Source organism: Phaseolus vulgaris, chromosome 3, assembly GCF_000499845.2.
Source record: "Phaseolus vulgaris cultivar G19833 chromosome 3, P. vulgaris v2.0, whole genome shotgun sequence".
Lineage (NCBI taxonomy): Eukaryota > Viridiplantae > Streptophyta > Magnoliopsida > Fabales > Fabaceae > Phaseolus > Phaseolus vulgaris.
Window position 1 is genome coordinate 45522820 of NC_023757.2, and position 17212 is coordinate 45540031.

The following is a 17212-nucleotide window of genomic DNA, read 5'->3' on the forward strand; positions in this document are numbered from 1 at the left end:
ATGAATGATTGGTACAATGCAAAGTAATGCAACGAAAGAAAGATAAGGAAAACCTTTTAAGTCACACTAATTAATCAGTATAAGATTTCTAATCCACCAACAAGCACCACAAAATGGATTATTTAGATCAATTTGGCTGGCTAGAACGAGTCAATTTTCATAACACTGTTGTAAATCTTTATCTCATTATTAAATAAAATAACATACTCCAATATGTTGTTTCCACATACCCTTCGGTTTTGACCCAAAACCAAACATGACTTTCGTATGTATAGTTTAAAAGGATGTATTTTTTAACAAAATCAACACCAAAACCACTAATTGGATGGTTAATCCAACTATTACTTATTCATATTTTATCTCGTCTATAATTTAAACAAATTTCACATTAGTCCATTTATAATTAACATATTGTTTAAATTAATTAATCTTTTACTTATACCTTGCTTAAATTGTACATTTCTCGTTATACATTCCTTAAATTGTACATTTCTCGCACTTGAACTTCAAGAATGAACATGTCTTGTTTTTTTATTTATTTTTTTAGTCCATTTGAAGCTTATAAGAGCATAACAAAAAAAAAAAATGATATCAAATACAATATTGAAATATATGGAAAATGGAAAATTTGAGTGTGAGTGAATTTGATGAATATTTAAAGAATTTAATCATTGAAGTACTATAGTCATTTCGTAGCGAATTTGCAGTTAATTTTTTTATTAGAGATTAAAAATTAACTACTAATTAGGTCATTTTAAATTTTGTTGTAGTGAACTTAGTAAAATAATATACAATAATAATAATTTTTACTTATATATAAAGGGATTCTCCACTTTAACTGCTCTAAATTGTTTTCCTATTTTATCCTTATTTAATATTTTATTTTATTAATTTATTTTGGTTATTTACACATTTTAAAATTTTAGAAGTTAATAAAACAGTTTTTTAATTTTAAAATTTTATTTTATTTGTTCTCATGACAGAAGAGTGGAGAGATTGATACGTTAATTTTATTTTGTCGTCAGAGTGGAGAGATTGATTACTTTTCTGTTTTAATATGATATTCTTTTTTATTAAATAAACACTTTTTTAATTTTAAAATTTTATTTTATTTGTTCTCACTTAACTAACAGGAAAGTGGAGAAAAGATTGGTACGTTAATTTTATTTTATTTGTGGTCACTTTGGCATGAGAGTAAAGAGATTGATTTTCCTCTTTAAAACAATTATCAGAAACAGTTATGAATATGGAGCAGTATTTTAATTTTTTCTCTCTCATTTTATCTCTCATTATAATCGTTTTTTGGTGTACACATGATTATACCTTTATTTAATATATCTCATCTTATTAGTATAATTGACTATTTTGTCATTTCATATGAATTATTAAGAAAATAAAATTATTTTGTAATTTTTTAAATTAATGTATGTGATGCAAACTAACTCCCCACTCTTTTTAATTTGTTTAAATTAACGTTATGTGATGCAAACTAACTCCCTTACTCTTCTCTTACTTCCTTATTTTAATGCAACAACCGAACTAAAGAGAGCATAATTTCACCCTTAGTCCTTCATTCCCACACCAAATCTCACATATAAATAAAATAACATCATACTCTCCGATTTCAAAATAAGAACAAAAAATACTTGAAGAAGAGAAACTCAAATAGTAAAAAAAAAAATGTTAATTACTCAAATTATTATTTTTCTTTATACATATTTTTTTTTTCAATTTTAACTTATTCAAAATTATTTTTATATGTATTTATGTTAAATTTTTATTATGGTAGAAGTTGAAGAAAATAACGAAATACGGATACAAAACGCAGTAGCACATGAGTTTCTTCTGATAATAATAATAATAATTTTATCGCATTTTGAACATGGCTTTAACCCACCATTTTTAATACCTTAGATTTGTTCTGATAATATTTTGCTTTGATTTTAATAGTGGTGACTTAATAAACATGTTATAATGATCCCAAACACATAAGCTGATGTTATCAAGAGGAAGAAAAACTTATTTGATTCATATTACATGTAATCTTAAATGTGAAGTACATGAATCTCCCTTATTGTAATCCCTTTTGACCAGAGAACATTGAGTGGCACAATTTCAGAAAAGAAACTGAATAATAGTGCCAATCAATATATGTTGTTCTTTCTATTTAAGCCCCACCTCAGTGATATAAGTGCTTCCAGGCTGCCAGTTACTAGGAATGGGAACCTTGGGGTTCACCCAATCAGACATGCCACTCACCTTTAACCTCAACCGGATTCCGCCACTCGGAGGGTTAAGAAACTCAAACACTGCTCCATACTTCCTGTTAAGTGCCTTCCATTCTCCAGACTGCACCATTCAAACAATCAAATTTAACCCTATCATTACTCTTTTTATCATTCTTTAAAGATATAAAAGTACTTGAAGCCATTTCAAACGTGTTAAAAATATATGTACCTTCCACATTTCAACAGCAGTCACGTCGTTTATTCCATTTACATTCAGAATGACCACGGCAAAGTAACCAGGGTTGCTGCTAGTTTCCTTGATATAGAACAAGACGGTGCCGGTGTAAGTACTTGAAACCCTTTTGTATTTAATCTCCACTGTAGCGTATTTCTTAAGCTCTTCGTAAGCATTTTGATCACGTCCCAGTTCTTTGAAGGCGCGTCGGCTCATCACGAAGTCTGTGTTGTCTCCCTAACCTTGGTCTGTTGCCACTAGGTACGCTCCATTCTCATCGCAGAGCTTTTCTATAAGGCACTTTACCTGAATTATCATTTGTATTTCATAACATAAAATTAGTCAAATACTAAACAAAGTTTTTTTAACCAACCACCTATACATGTATGGTTTTTAACATCCTAATTAACTGGTCAAACAATATAAGTTCGTGACTTTTTCTCTGTGATAAATTCTAATATTGTCTTGTTAGAAACATTAGTTATTGAAAAAAAATCGTGGAATTTAAGAAAAGTACGTACCTGATAGCATGTCCCACACCCAACTCCATTCCCCCATAGCCCAGAGACCCCTGCGACTCTTCCATCATACCAATTCATCTTCCTTCCATATTCTCCAAATCCACAAGCTCCCGCTAAAATATACATATACCATTGTGTTATGTCATCACTTTCTAGCTTAAATGTAAAAAGCATCATAAAACAGAAGCATGCATCAATGAGAACATGAAAAAAGTATAAATATATTTATAATAAACGTTGTTGTGTTGAGGTATAAACTATCTTACAAGCACATATCTAGAAATAGATAGAAGGAGAGTCACATACTTGGAGTCCCATAGTCATCAGAGGTACTATAAAAGGTTGCTCTGGATTTAGTATATTCCTGGCAGTGACACAGTGCAGAGAAGAGCAGTATGATACAAACAAGGCAAGTTGGTGCTTCAAGCTAAGCTCTAGGGTTTTTGACCATGATGGAATTATTTTTTTTCTTTTTATTAAAATGGGTTCGTTTAAAAAAATTACAAATTTAGGCAACTCGTGACAATTCGGCACGACTTCATATGCACAAATTGTCTCAATTAAACATGACTTATGTCCTGTCATACTGAAGTCGAGTCAAGTTGGCACGACTTTTGCCTTATCATACTGAAGTCGTGTCAAGTTGACACGACTTCAGTATAACATTACAGAAGTCGTGCCAAGTTGACACAACTTCAGTATGACAGGGCAGAAGTCATGCCAAGTTGACACGACTTCAGTATGACATGGCAGAGTCGTGTCTAATTGGGACGATTTGTGCATATAAAGTCGTACCGAATTGGCACGACTTGCCTAAATTTGTAATTTTTTTTAAATGGACCCCATTTTTATAAAAAACAAAAAAAAAATAGCCATCAAAAACTCCCATAATCACAAAAACTCCCATAATCACAAATTAAATTCTAAGGTAGATGAAAGAAAGGCTTGGAGAAAAGTCTTAGTTGCAGATACATATAACATTGTGATACACCCCACTTTTTCTCCACCTTGGCGTCTATTGTTCGTGCTAGAATATTGAGACAACTGGATCAAAGAGATAAGGGTCCTTGATTACGCATAATATCTGAAATCATTTATACAACTACAAAACATCAATCCCTACACATTCTACCTATCATTTATTTAACCTTTAAAAATAATTCTATAAACTGTCATTTTTATTTAACCCTCAAAACTAATGAATTTTCTGATAAATAAAACATTTGATGCATAATATAAATTTTTTGGGCATATTTTAATTGTTATAAATTTTGGATGGTTAAAAATAATGCACGCGTTTTCTCTCACTAGACCACGTATATGACTGTGGGTTAAGAAAAAAAATGCATGCTGAGATATATGTTGGCATACGTGAATAAAAGGAGGTTGATTTTCCAAATGTCTAAATTCTTATCGGATGAAGATTGGATTGCGGATAACATTTAATAATGAAAACAATACACTCTGTTATATATTTTTTATATATATTTGGAACCCTTATGTTATAAGTATAAAGTATTGACCATGTCAATTGAGGACCAATGTTTTAAAAAAAAAATTGATTTATCACTTTCGATGAGATTTTTCTTTCCAGTCAGATAATAAATATTTGTTTTATACAATTCTTCTAAATCACCTATTAATGAAGTCAAAAAATGTTGAAAAGAAAAAAAAAATAAAAAAATAAAAAATAAAATAAAATAAAATAATATATATATATATAAAGTATATTATTAGTATTATTTTGATAGCCAACAGTCTCATTACGCAAAGTAGTAAAGGCGTTGAATGCTATAGGTTCTTTTGTTTGGGTAAAAATGGAGATAAATGTTAGCAACAAACAAATTTGTAAGACTCATTTCAGATTACGTTTTGTAAAACTAATTTTAATTATTTTAAAATAAATACTATAAATTATTTTTTTCTCTTAAAGGATTAAAAATTGAGTAGTAAACATAAACTAATTAGATGAAAAATAATTATTTATACGAATTTTTTTTATCTTCAAATAAAATATTTATTATTTAAAAGGTACAAGTAGTGATAAAATATATAATACATGAGAAAAGCTTGAGGATATGTCAATGTTAAACATTCCTCATCAACACATTTGTCGTGCTAGAAATTTATATTACTCTCATCGTCAATTTTTGTGATGATTGACTTTAAATTATCTACAACAAATGATCTGTTGAACAACTTAGTCAAATAGTCAGATTGTCTAATGCGAAAGAGAAGAAGATCATTTAGTGGTGTTAAGACGTTTTAATACGTGTTTATTATAATTGTCTTAACGATTTTATTTTTGAATGATCTTTTATTACTCCTTCTGAGAGTCTATACATAATCTTTATATGAACTTACTTAATACATCGAAATTGAGAGAGCCTCTCTATATATAAACCTTCTATTTTCAATAAAATGTGTTTTTTCAATGTTGTTCTTATTTTCTTGCTTTATTGTTATTAGAACCTGGCATTCCCAAAAGTAGTTCTCCTTGTTATTCTTGTTACATATATTTTTTAAGTGTCTCCATTATATGTATAGATACACGATCAAATTTAAACCATTTTAGAGATCTTTCCCTCATTCACACTTTCTTCACAATTCCATTGATTTTGATTTACTTTTAATACAAATTGGAAGATGGGAAAAGAATAGTTGGGCGTGGGATCTTAAGTGGAGGAGGAATTGGTTTGAGTGGGAATGACCAATGGTAAAAACCTTCAAGTTAGAGTTAACAAAAATTCTTCCAATCAAAAGTAGGTTAGATATGTGGTTTGAAAAGAGGGAAACTCAGAAAATTATTTGGTTAGGTTCGCCTATGACTTATTGCATAGAAGTATTGTTGTTAATCAGTAGAAGTTCTTCAGTGAGATTTGGAAAGTACACACTGTCCCTAAATCTAAAACTCTTATTTGGACGATAGAGTTGAACAAAATCCAAACTAAGCTAAACTTGCTGAATAGGGGAATGGTAATATGTACAAATCTCTGTCCCCTTTGTCAACAACATGTAGAATCTACCCAAGATCTTTTGAATGTAAATTTTCCTGGCAGGTTTGGAATTTATGTTCAGGTGGATTGGAGTTTCAAATGTGTTACATAATACTATTATAGGGAATTTTTATCAGTTTGTTGGTCCAGGATTAAGAAAACCATGAAACTTAGTTTGGAAGCCTATGTGGATAGTAGTGATGTCAGAAATCTGGTCACAGAAATACAATTGTATTTAAGAATGATATTTGTGATGGGGAAGAAATCTTTAGCATAGCACAATTGAAAAGGTGGGTATGGATCACTGTTAAGTTAATTGTTTCACTTACTTCGGCACATTAAGGATCCGACCAAGTAATTTGCCCTATATAATGTATAAAGGTGGAAGATTTCTTTGTTGAAATTTTGTATTTTATATGATAGTTACAATATAGGAATGTGTTCAGCTATTGTTAGTTGTTAATTACAGCTTGAACTTTGCATAAATATTGTAATTTTATAAATTGTAATTTTCTTTTTTTTAAAGACTTTTTATATATAAATATAAGGATTATGATACTCTATGTACTCTTTTATTTATATATTTTTTTTTATTAAAAAAAAATTACCCTCAAATAGAACATTTAGCTTGATGCATACTCCACATCTATTTTATTAGCATTGTCTCACTAAAGAGTTTTATATTATTTATCCCGAAGCAGGAAATCATATATCCTTCCCGCTAACCCATGTCATTTTTTTCTCAAACTTTTTGCATCCCCATAAGAACTTAGCTTGTATACTTTTGATTTCTTTTCACCACTATACTTGAGATTTTATACAATAAAAAGAATTGGTAGAAAAGAAAATCCAGTTTATAAAACACACTTTTCCAGCAAAGAATATAGTTGTTTATATTTTTCTACTGCCAAAATTTCCTTTTACGTTACTTTAGTGATATTGTGTAAAAGTTTAAATATATTACATTGGTGTTTATTTTAAAATATCATGCGAACCATGTAATCAGTAATTAAATGGAGATGTAACAAATAAATATAATTTTGGAGGATTAAAATTAAACTTAACAAGATTTCAACATATTCAAAACAATTTGCGTATAGCTATTTATAATTTAATTTGATTATAATTAATCTAGTAAATCTTTGTATTCCTGGTTTGATACAGAATCATATTTTCCATTCACAAACAAATTAAATTAAGAAACACGAAATAGTAAAATTAGTTTAAATATTATATATAATAATAGATAAATGAAAGAACGTACACGCTACTACGGTTGATTTTTTTTATACAACTACGGTTTGATTATATTGAAGGTACTGTGAAGAAAATATATAACGTGCAAGTTTAATTTGGTTATAATGAACCCACAGATTCATTCCTTTGTACCAAGTCATTGACAAATTGTAATTGCTTCGGACTGGATCAGGTTAAATAGAATAATCTAATTGTATAAAAAATAATTAGTCGGTTATAATAATGTTAACGTGTAAGACAGGTAAATCGCTTCATACATTTTAAACTATTTGATAGTTTTTAATTACATTTTTTTAAAATTTTAATTAATTTTTTTGAAATTTTATTTACTTTTAATTAGAATGACGTGGTCGAGGTATCACTCGAACGTAATATGAGGTGCAAAGTTATAACATCGAACATTTTTTTTTATCATTAAGGCTAAAGAATGCAACATTGTAGTCATAATTATATTTTTTTTTATTTTTCTTTCTATAATATAAAATTTTATTGTTTTTCGTTGTATTATTAGAATATTGTTATGTGCTAATGTAAGAGAGAACGTGTTATGAGGATATATAGTGTTTCCTCAACCCTTCCAAACTCCCTTTCTTCAAATTTTTTCACCAAGAGAACTCCTAATTTATAAAAAAATACATAAAAACATATTATAAACAAAGTAATTTTATCATAAGTATTCAATAACGTAATTTTAAATTTTAAAAAAAAATCGTGTCGGCATCAAGTCTTAAATAGTAATATAAATGTATATAATCTATAAATATTTATACTTCTATACCTATATATGAAGGAGATTTTTCATTATAACCGTTTTTTAGTGTATGCAATTTTCTTTCAATTCTACTCTTATTTAATATATCTCATTTTATTAATACAATGGAGTATTTTATCATTTCATATGAATTATTTAAAAAATAAAATTATTTTTTAAATTAATATTAATATACCATTTTTATATGACTCTTCCACTCTTTCCTTAATTTCTTATTTTAAGGCAACAATAGGAAGATAGGGAGAACATACACATTTCCACACCAAATCTCACATATCAAATAAAATAACTTCAATTTTTAATCATTCTCTGCACTTCACTTTTTGCTTTTCATGACTCATCTAAAATTATTTATGTATGTATATTAAATTTCTATTATCAAAAATTGAAAATGCAAATACAGAGGCGTGTTTGCGCTTGTGTTGGTATACACAATTTTTTTTATGATTCTACCCTTATTTAATATATCTCATTTTATTAATACAATGAAGTATTTTGTCATTTCATATGAATTACTTAAAAAATAAAATTATTTTTTAATTTTTTAAACTAATATTAATGTACAGTTTTTATATGACTCTCCCACTATTCCCTTAGTTCATTATTTTAAGGCAACAACAGGAAGAAAAGGAGAGCATACTCTTACACATTTTCACACCAAATCTCACATATAAATTAAAATAACTTCCATTTTCAATCACTCTACACTCCATTTTGTGTTTTTCAATTTTGACTCATCCAAAATTATTTTTGTATGTATGTTGCATTTCTATCATCATGAAAATTGAGTAAAAAAGAAAAATGTGGATACATAGGCGCAATCGTGCCTGTATTTCCACTAGTTTATATAAAGGGACTCCTCTCTCTCAATTCTTTTCCTATTTTATTTCATTATGATGAACATTGCGTCATTTTTTATTATATTTTTCAATATTTGATATACGTAGAGGAGCGATTTTGAATAGAAAGAGAGGTGAAATGACATTTTTTTAATATTTCTGTCATTTCCTATTCTTTAAATATTTACTAAATAAATAATTATTTTTATAATTAATTGATAATTGTTTTAAAAAAAAACTAATATATTGTCATTTCATAAAAAAAATAGTTATTAATTTTAGATTTTAAGTGTGGAGTAGTTTATCAAACCTATGAAAACACTTTATTAGACGTAAACTTCTTATGATACCAAACAATTTTTTTTTATATCTTCAACTCTTTAAAATTATAGTTTTATTTCTTTTATTATTTAATTTAATTGATATTTTTTATTTAATTTTTAATATTGAATATAATTATATATAAATGACAAAATAAAAAAGTGGATGCAGACGAGCAATAGTAACTGTGTTTCCGCTAATAAATTACTAATGGAGATTGATTTTTGTATTTGTTTCTTGTTCTACTCAGTTTTTTACTCATTTTACCTTTGTATTCTTATCCACATTAACCATCCCTTTTAGCTTTCATTATCTAGAAGAAACCATGATGAGCAGTTATGATGAAAACTTGAAAATATTTTTCGTGTATAATTATAATAATTAATTAAATATTTTTATAATTATTTTTATACTACTTTTATTACAATTTTACTTTTCATGTTTTTGCTAATTATTTTTCATTGTTATAATGTTAAAAAACAAAGGAAGAGAAGTGTCAATGAAACACTCAACTCAAATTTTAAATAAATAAATACATAATAAAATACTAATTAAAAGAACATCTATCCATATACTATGTCTATCACGCTTTTTACTATGTCGTTTTTAATCCGAATCTATTATTCTTTTTTCTTCTTAAATACTTCATTATCCTTATTGTTAATATATTTAATTTTCTATTTTAAATTATTGGGCTTTGTTTGTTTGATCCAACTTTCCTTTTTCTGTTTCAGCTAGGTCTTAATCTTTTTCTTATATATACACCATGTATTTTACTCTCTCTAATATACAAGTGAATAAAAGTTTCTTTTATATTTATTTTTCTCTACAATTAGGGTTCATCAAAACCTCTCTTTCTTCATTACGATTATGTGCGATTACTTACGCTACATTAAAGCATCACATCAGACAAGGAATATTCATCTTCATTTACTGTAATATGGCATCAGAGCTCTTCGAATAAAGAGTTCTGCTGCGCTTCTCTCTGATTTTTATTTCCCTCTTTGTTGTTCTTGGTTTTTTTTTTCTGTTCTCTTTCAAAATCTTGATTGGTTTTAAAAATCTTTTAGGCAATGTTTAATGAAAACCCTAGTCTCCATAGTCTTAATAGTAGTCACACTATTACATGCAATTTTTGTGGTAAATATGGTCGTACTGAGGCTGTTTGTTTTCACAAAGTGGGTTTTCCTTCTGGTAATATTAAAACCTCAAAGTTTTCTTTTACTAGAAAAGTCTGCACTTTTTGTAATCGTCTTGGCCACACTGTTGACACCTGTTATAAAAAACATGGGTTCCCTCCTAGCTACAAATTCACCAATTGGACATCCCAAGCCAATAATATGGTTATTACTGACACTTTTTCTGAGCTTTTTCCTAAAGAACAGGATGTAATGGAGATTCAACTTACATCACAACAGTGTCAATTCCTTACCAACATTTTGCGTCAGCAAAACCTTGAGGATCCTGCCTCTCACACTCAAATTAATCAAGTCGGCAGCATCTCTACGGATGAAATCCCCAATACTGAGCATTCTTCAACAGGTAAGTTTCTCTCTTCACTATCTTCTATAAAAGAATCTTGGATTATTGATTCTGGTGTCACTGATCATGTTTGTCACAATTTGAACGTTTTTACTACTTATACTAAAATTAAACCTGTCTTAATTAGTCTTCCAAATGCCCAAACTGTTTATGCCACATATTCTGGTTTAGTACGTTTTTCTGATCAGTTTTATTTGTCTGATGTGTTATACGTGCCTCATTTTCAATTAAACTTAATATCTGTTTCTAAACTCACACACCAACTTAAATGCACTTTAACTTTCACTTCAACCCACTGCATTATACAAGACAATCTCACTCAAGAAAGGATTGGTACAGTTAAAGCCACCGCTAGCTTGTACCTTGTCACTACCTTGCCTGCTTCTAGTCAATCTAAACCGCATATTTTTGCTCCTTTTATTAATTGTAATATCACAGACAAAACACTATGGCATTATAGACTAGGACACCCTTCACATGAAAGATTACATGTCTTAAGCAAACAATACTCTTTTATTACTGTTGATACTCATTATGTATGTGACACTTGTAGTCGTGCAAAACAGAGAAAACTTCCTTTCACTTTAAGTAATACTGTTATCTCTGCTATTTTTGATCTTGTACACTTTGATATTTGGGGACCATGTTCCATAATTTCTATGCAAGGTTTTCGTTATTTCTTGACTATTGTTGATGATTACTCGCGTTATACTTGGGTTATTCTGCTGCATAACAAATCTGAAGTGCGTCAGCACATCATTAACTTCACTGTTTTCGTTCAAAATCATTTCAAAACTAATATCAAAACGATTCGTACTGACAATGGTGTTGAGTTTGCTATGTCAAATTTTTATGCTTCAAAGGGAATTATACATAAAAAATCTTGTGTTGAAACACCACAACAAAATGGCATTGTAGAACGTAAACATCAACACATACTAAATGTAACCCGGGCTTTACTTTTTCAAGCAAATCTTCCTCCTATTTTTTGGGAATTTGCTGTAAATCATGTTGTTTTCTTAATAAATGTTATTCCTACTCCATTACTTGATAACATCACTCCTCATGAAAAGTTGTTTGGAAAACCATATGACATTTCCTTTCTAAAAGTGTTTGGTTGTCTCTGTTATGCTAGTACCATTACTGCATATAGGAAAAAATTAGATGATAGATCTATCAAAGGTATTTTTCTTGGCTTCCCGCAAAATACAAAAGGTTATATTATCTTAAATTTAAAGTTTCATAGCATAGAGATATCAAGACATGTAATCTTTCATGAAAACCACTTTCCATATAAATTGGACAGTGGCTTGCCTAAGGACCCTAACACTTTATCTCTCCCTATTTCTAATGCATATAATTCTGCTTTTGATTTTTTTCTGATACTGCACCTCATGTCGAGCCATGTGCCTCTACTCCTGCACCCAATATTGTTCCTCCACCAGCCTCATTATCCTATGATCTTCCAACAAATAGTGCCTCTGCTCCTGCATCCAACATCTCCAGGAAGCATCTCACCCCAATTTCCAAGAAGATCAGCTCGTCCTCACCGACAACCTGCCTATCTTGCAGATTTCCACACTGCAACCAACACTGTAAGTAGTAGATATCCTATTCATAATTACTTGTCTTACAATTCCTTATCTTCTAATTTTAGAAATGTTATTTCCTCTATCAATTCTCATCCTGAACCTCGGACATATAACGAAGCCTCCAAACATGCTTCTTGGCAATCTGCCATGCAAGATGAGCTTCAAGCTCTTGCTGCTAACAATACTTGGCAACTTGCCCCTCTCCCTCCAGGAAAGAAAACTATTGGTTGTAAATGGGTATATAAAATCAAATACCATTCTGATGGCACTGTTGAGCGCCACAAAGCTAGAGTTGTTGCCAAAGGGTTTACCCAACTTGAAGGACTTGATTTCTTAGACACTTTTGCACCTGTTGCTAAACTCACTACCCTCCGCCTTCTGCTTGCTATTGCCACTACCAAAAATTGGATTTTAAAACAACTTGATGTCAATAATGCATTTCTTCATGGTGATCTCCATGAAGAGATATACATGACCCCCCACCTGGCCTCTCTCTTCCTTCTCCCCAGCATGTTTGCAAGCTTCAACGGTCTTTGTATGGCCTTCGTCAAGCTGGTCGCCAATGGTACGCCAAACTTTCTACTTTTCTTTTATCAAATAATTACTCTATTTCTGTTGCTGATCACTCTCTTTTTCTTAAATATAATAATGATAAATAAACTCACTGTTATTTTTGTTTATGTTGATGACTTGCTCTTAACTGGTGATGACACGGAGGAAATCAATACAATTACTGCATCCCTTCACCATCACTTCAAGATAAAAATTTTAGGTAATCTCACTTACTTTTTGGGACTGGAAATTGCTCGCAAGGTCTTCATTTAAGTCAACGCAAGTATACTCTTAATCTCCTTCAAGAAACTGGCATGCTTGACTCTGCACCTGTGGCCACTCCTATGACTCACACCTCCCGTCTCTCTCCCGACCAAGGCTCACCTCTCGATGCTGATGCCACTTCTCAATACAGAAGACTCCTTGGACGTCTAATTTACTTAACCAACACGCGACCAGACATCGCCTTCACTGTCCACAATTTAAGCCAATTCATATCTGCACCCACAACTCATCATCAGCAAGCTGTCTCACGTCTTTTGCGTTACCTCAAGGGCACCCCTGGTGAAGGACTATATTTTTCTCACATGTGGTTTTAGTGACTCTGACTGGGCAACATGTCTTACCACACGCAAATCTGTCATTGGATATTCCATCTACTTAGGAGACTCCCTAATATCATGGAAATCAAAGAAGAAGTATCTCCCGCAGCTCCTCTGAAGCCGAGTATAGAACCAACCCTGTACTGTGACAACAAATCTGCCCTTCAAATAGCTTCCAATCAAGTTTTTCATGAACGAACCAAGCATATCGAAATTGATTGCCACCTAGTTCGTGAAAAACTTAACTCTAGTCTCCTCAAACTACTACCAAGCCCCTTGCTTCCGCACAATTCTCTATTCTCAAATCCAAGCTGGGCCTGACAAATATCTACTCCCCAGCTTGAGGGGTGTTAATATATTTAATTTTCTATTTTAAATTATTGGACTTTGTTTGTTTGACTCAACTTTCCTTTTTCTGTTTCAGCTAGGTTTTAATCTTTTTCTTATATATACACCATGTATTTTACTCTCTCTAATATACAAGTGAATAAAAGTTTCTTTTATATTTATTTTTCTCTACAATTAGGGTTCATCAAATTTCTTCATTACGATTACGTGCGATTACTTACGCTACATTAAAACATCACATCAGACAAGGAATATTCATCTTCATTTAGTGTAATACGTCAAAAAATATATTATTATTTACAAAGTTTATATTATTATGTCATTAAACCGTAAAGGAGGAATGAGATTAATTTGTTTTATTAAATTTTAAAAAAATATATAAACGTGCAAAGAATTTCCCCTAACAATTTTAACTTATAAATAACTCATTTTATTCAAACACCTTTTACTGATATTGGATTTGTAAATAGTATATCCTCCCATATAAGACTTTTATTAGAATTCGTAACATATATCTATATATTTTTATATAATTTAGATAATTATAAATTTGTAAAATATTATATGTTGATACATGTATGTATTCGAAAACCCATGAGATTATATTATAATTAGGAATGTTTATAGGCGTAGTTAAATTTGAGTAAAAAAAGTTTATGGCTGTGGGCACAAATCAATTGACTATTCGTTAGTATTTGACTTTGTTCTTGTAGTGCTACATTCTATCCAAAATAAAGTAGCAAGAGACGTGTCCAAATAAGCATGTACAAGTTATTCACAAAGTAAATAAGCAATCATTACCCACAAATAAGTCCCAATCAATATTTCACTTATAAAAAAATCATTTTGATAGGTTAGATAAGAAAATTTTATAATATACAATTATACAAACTTTAACTTTATCTAATAGATTATATAAAATTGAATTATACTTCAAATTCAACTAAGTGTTACTCTGAAATTGCTTATGGTAGGTGAATCATGGAATAGAGGCGATACTGTATTCCATGTTGTTGCCTGTTGGTTTAAGAACTGTTATGTATTTGAAGGTCATTTTGTCGCAAAAACAGTAGACATGTCAAATAAAGTGACGGAAAAGATGAAGAAAGAAAAGTGTCTATGGTCCATGATTTGAATTGAACAATTAAGTGTGAGATAGATTTCCACTATATTCTTGATCTTCTTCTCTGCAAACTCCACTACATGCAGCCTTAATGGAACGTAAGCCTGCTAACCATTCTCAACAAAACAAGTGCAGAGTTTCTCCTTTTCCATTCTAGTTACTATATATACTTCTCCCACTTGTTTCATTTCTCTTTCTGGGGTTTCAACGGAGCAAAATCAAAAGAGATACTAATGAAAATTAAAGACCAGATGAGATGGAGATAATCTCCTTCATTGTGTAGCATAATCTCTGTAACATTGCTGTAAGGTTCCTTGTAAGAGTTATTATTACGAATTTAGGAATTAACAAAATAATGACGGGTTCACTTGGATGGATAAACACAATTTAAGAACACCAACACAATTCTTTTAGTAACGGCAGCTAGATACGAATAAAGGAGAAAGGGTGCTACATTTATTTATCCAAATTCATGTGATATATGAGGGAAAGTACATGAATTCCCATTATTTTAGTCCCCGAGAACAGACACATGCAACAGTACTCACAAACAAACTAAACAGAAACAAATTGAATACTAGAGCCTATCTAATTTTAATCTGTTCCTGGGATCAACAAGTATTTTTTTCTTCCTAATTAAGCTGCACCATGGTGTCATATGTTGCTCCGGCCGTCCAATCACTAGAGACAGCATTCCTGGACTGAACCCAATAAATTCCTGCACTGTCACTAACTTGGAACCTCAAGTAGATTTTACCACTTGGTGGGTTGCTATAGTCAAACATTGCCCCAGAGGCCCTGCGCAATGCCTTCCATTCCTGGCACTCTTGCTGCAAAATTAACATCATCTCATTAAAAATATATCTTTGACACCAATGTTCATTAAGAACACAATGAAATAATAATTTATATATTTAGAAATTGTTGTACTTAGAATTAAGTGTGTGCATGTAAGTGGAACTGATCAAAATATAGGCATATACCTGAAACAACTCAACAGCAGTGACATCGTATGTTCCACCAACATAGAGAACCACGACAGCAAAGTAGTCAGGGTTTCTGCTGTGTTCATGGACCTTAAACACGACATTGTAGCCAGAATAACTACACGGGACCCTTCTGTATTCAATATCCACTACACCATATTTGAACAACTCTGCAGATGCATCTGCGTTGCGTCCCAATCTCGAGAAGGCGCGTGGGCTCATGATGAAGTCTGTTCTGTCTCCCTCGCCATAATCTGTTACCACCACGAATGCTCCATTTTCATCGCAATATTGGGGTATCTTGCACCTTGCCTGAATCATCATTGTTTACATTAGCACAAATAAAGAAGCTTTTTTTATTACTAAAAGACTATTAAGATTGTTGAAAAGGGAAAGAAAATTACCTGATAGCATGCTCCACAGCCGCTTCCATTCCTCCACAGCCTAGACACTCCTGCCACACTTCCATCATTCACCGTTCTTCCATATTCGCCAAAGCCACAAGCTCCCTCTGTAAACAATGATCAATTAATGATTTTCTTCCAACTTCCATAGAAGTGTTCTTGAAACACAGAGTCATGTGTTCATCTTTAAATGTCGTGGTGTTGGTTTGGAGAAATCAAGAAATTAAACATTTGTATATATATGTATGCATATAAACTAATTAAATATTAGATGAAAAATATAATGTTGAAATAACGAGAGCTATAGTGTAATGTGACACTACCACAGTGCACAATATTTTACTTCTAAAGAGCATCCCAAGGCAAGGGAGCATTGAAATTTGGTTTGAAAAGTTTGAAGATGATAATTGAAAGATGCAAAGAAATGTGGTTATGTAGTAGGTAGGTAACTGGAAGAAGGTCATACTTGGATTCCCATAGCAATCAGGGCTACCATAATATGTTGCTCTGGAGCAGGTAAAAGTGTCCTGTGACGTACAGAGTGCAGGTAGAAATAGTATGAGAGAAAGAAGGGGAAGTTGGTGCTTAAAACTAAGTTCCATATCGAAATGAGAAATGAAGAGGATAAGAGAAAAGAAATGATGGTGTAGGAAGGAAAGATATGGGATGATATTTATAGTAATGGCCTAAGTAAGGTGTAGAGAGAGTAGGGGTGGTGGTAGTCCATTTTTTTTGTCCCACTTGAGGACTATGGATTGGGATGAGAATATATTGAAACTAATTTATTGATACATGTTACAATGCTGAAATGCCAAACTTGATTCATCTGGGAAGATCCATGCACTTCCAGCTCCACTCCAAATTTCCAAACAGGACAAAAGTATTATCTAAGGC

General features: G+C 31.0%; 1 protein-coding gene and 1 pseudogene across 1 annotated transcript; both read right to left on the minus strand.

Annotated features, from left to right (window-relative positions):
- Nucleotides 1-1999: 1999 nt before the first annotated feature.
- Nucleotides 2000-3569, minus strand: LOC137805669 (expansin-like B1; annotated as a pseudogene).
- Nucleotides 3570-15360: 11791 nt separating this feature from the next.
- Nucleotides 15361-17212, minus strand: LOC137808123 (expansin-like B1). The gene is made up of 4 exons (XM_068609078.1): nt 16785-17212; nt 16319-16425; nt 15912-16226; nt 15361-15758 (listed from the first exon to the last, which is right to left on the minus strand). Exons 1-4 carry the CDS (start codon nt 16918-16920, stop codon nt 15561-15563), a joined length of 756 nt encoding a protein of 251 aa, XP_068465179.1. The 5' UTR covers nt 16921-17212; the 3' UTR covers nt 15361-15560.

Bases quoted from the DNA above. Each gene is read 5' to 3' on its own strand.
- LOC137808123 (XM_068609078.1), bottom strand. From the start codon at position 16,920: ATGGAACTTAGTTTTAAGCACCAACTTCCCCTTCTTTCTCTCATACTA. The intron at 16,227-16,318 runs GTAATTTTCTTT...ATGATGATTCAG, and splicing joins GCTGTGGAGCATGCTATCAG to GCAAGGTGCAAGATACCCCA. The intron at 15,759-15,911 runs GTATATGCCTAT...TTAATTTTGCAG, and splicing joins CTGCTGTTGAGTTGTTTCAG to CAAGAGTGCCAGGAATGGAA.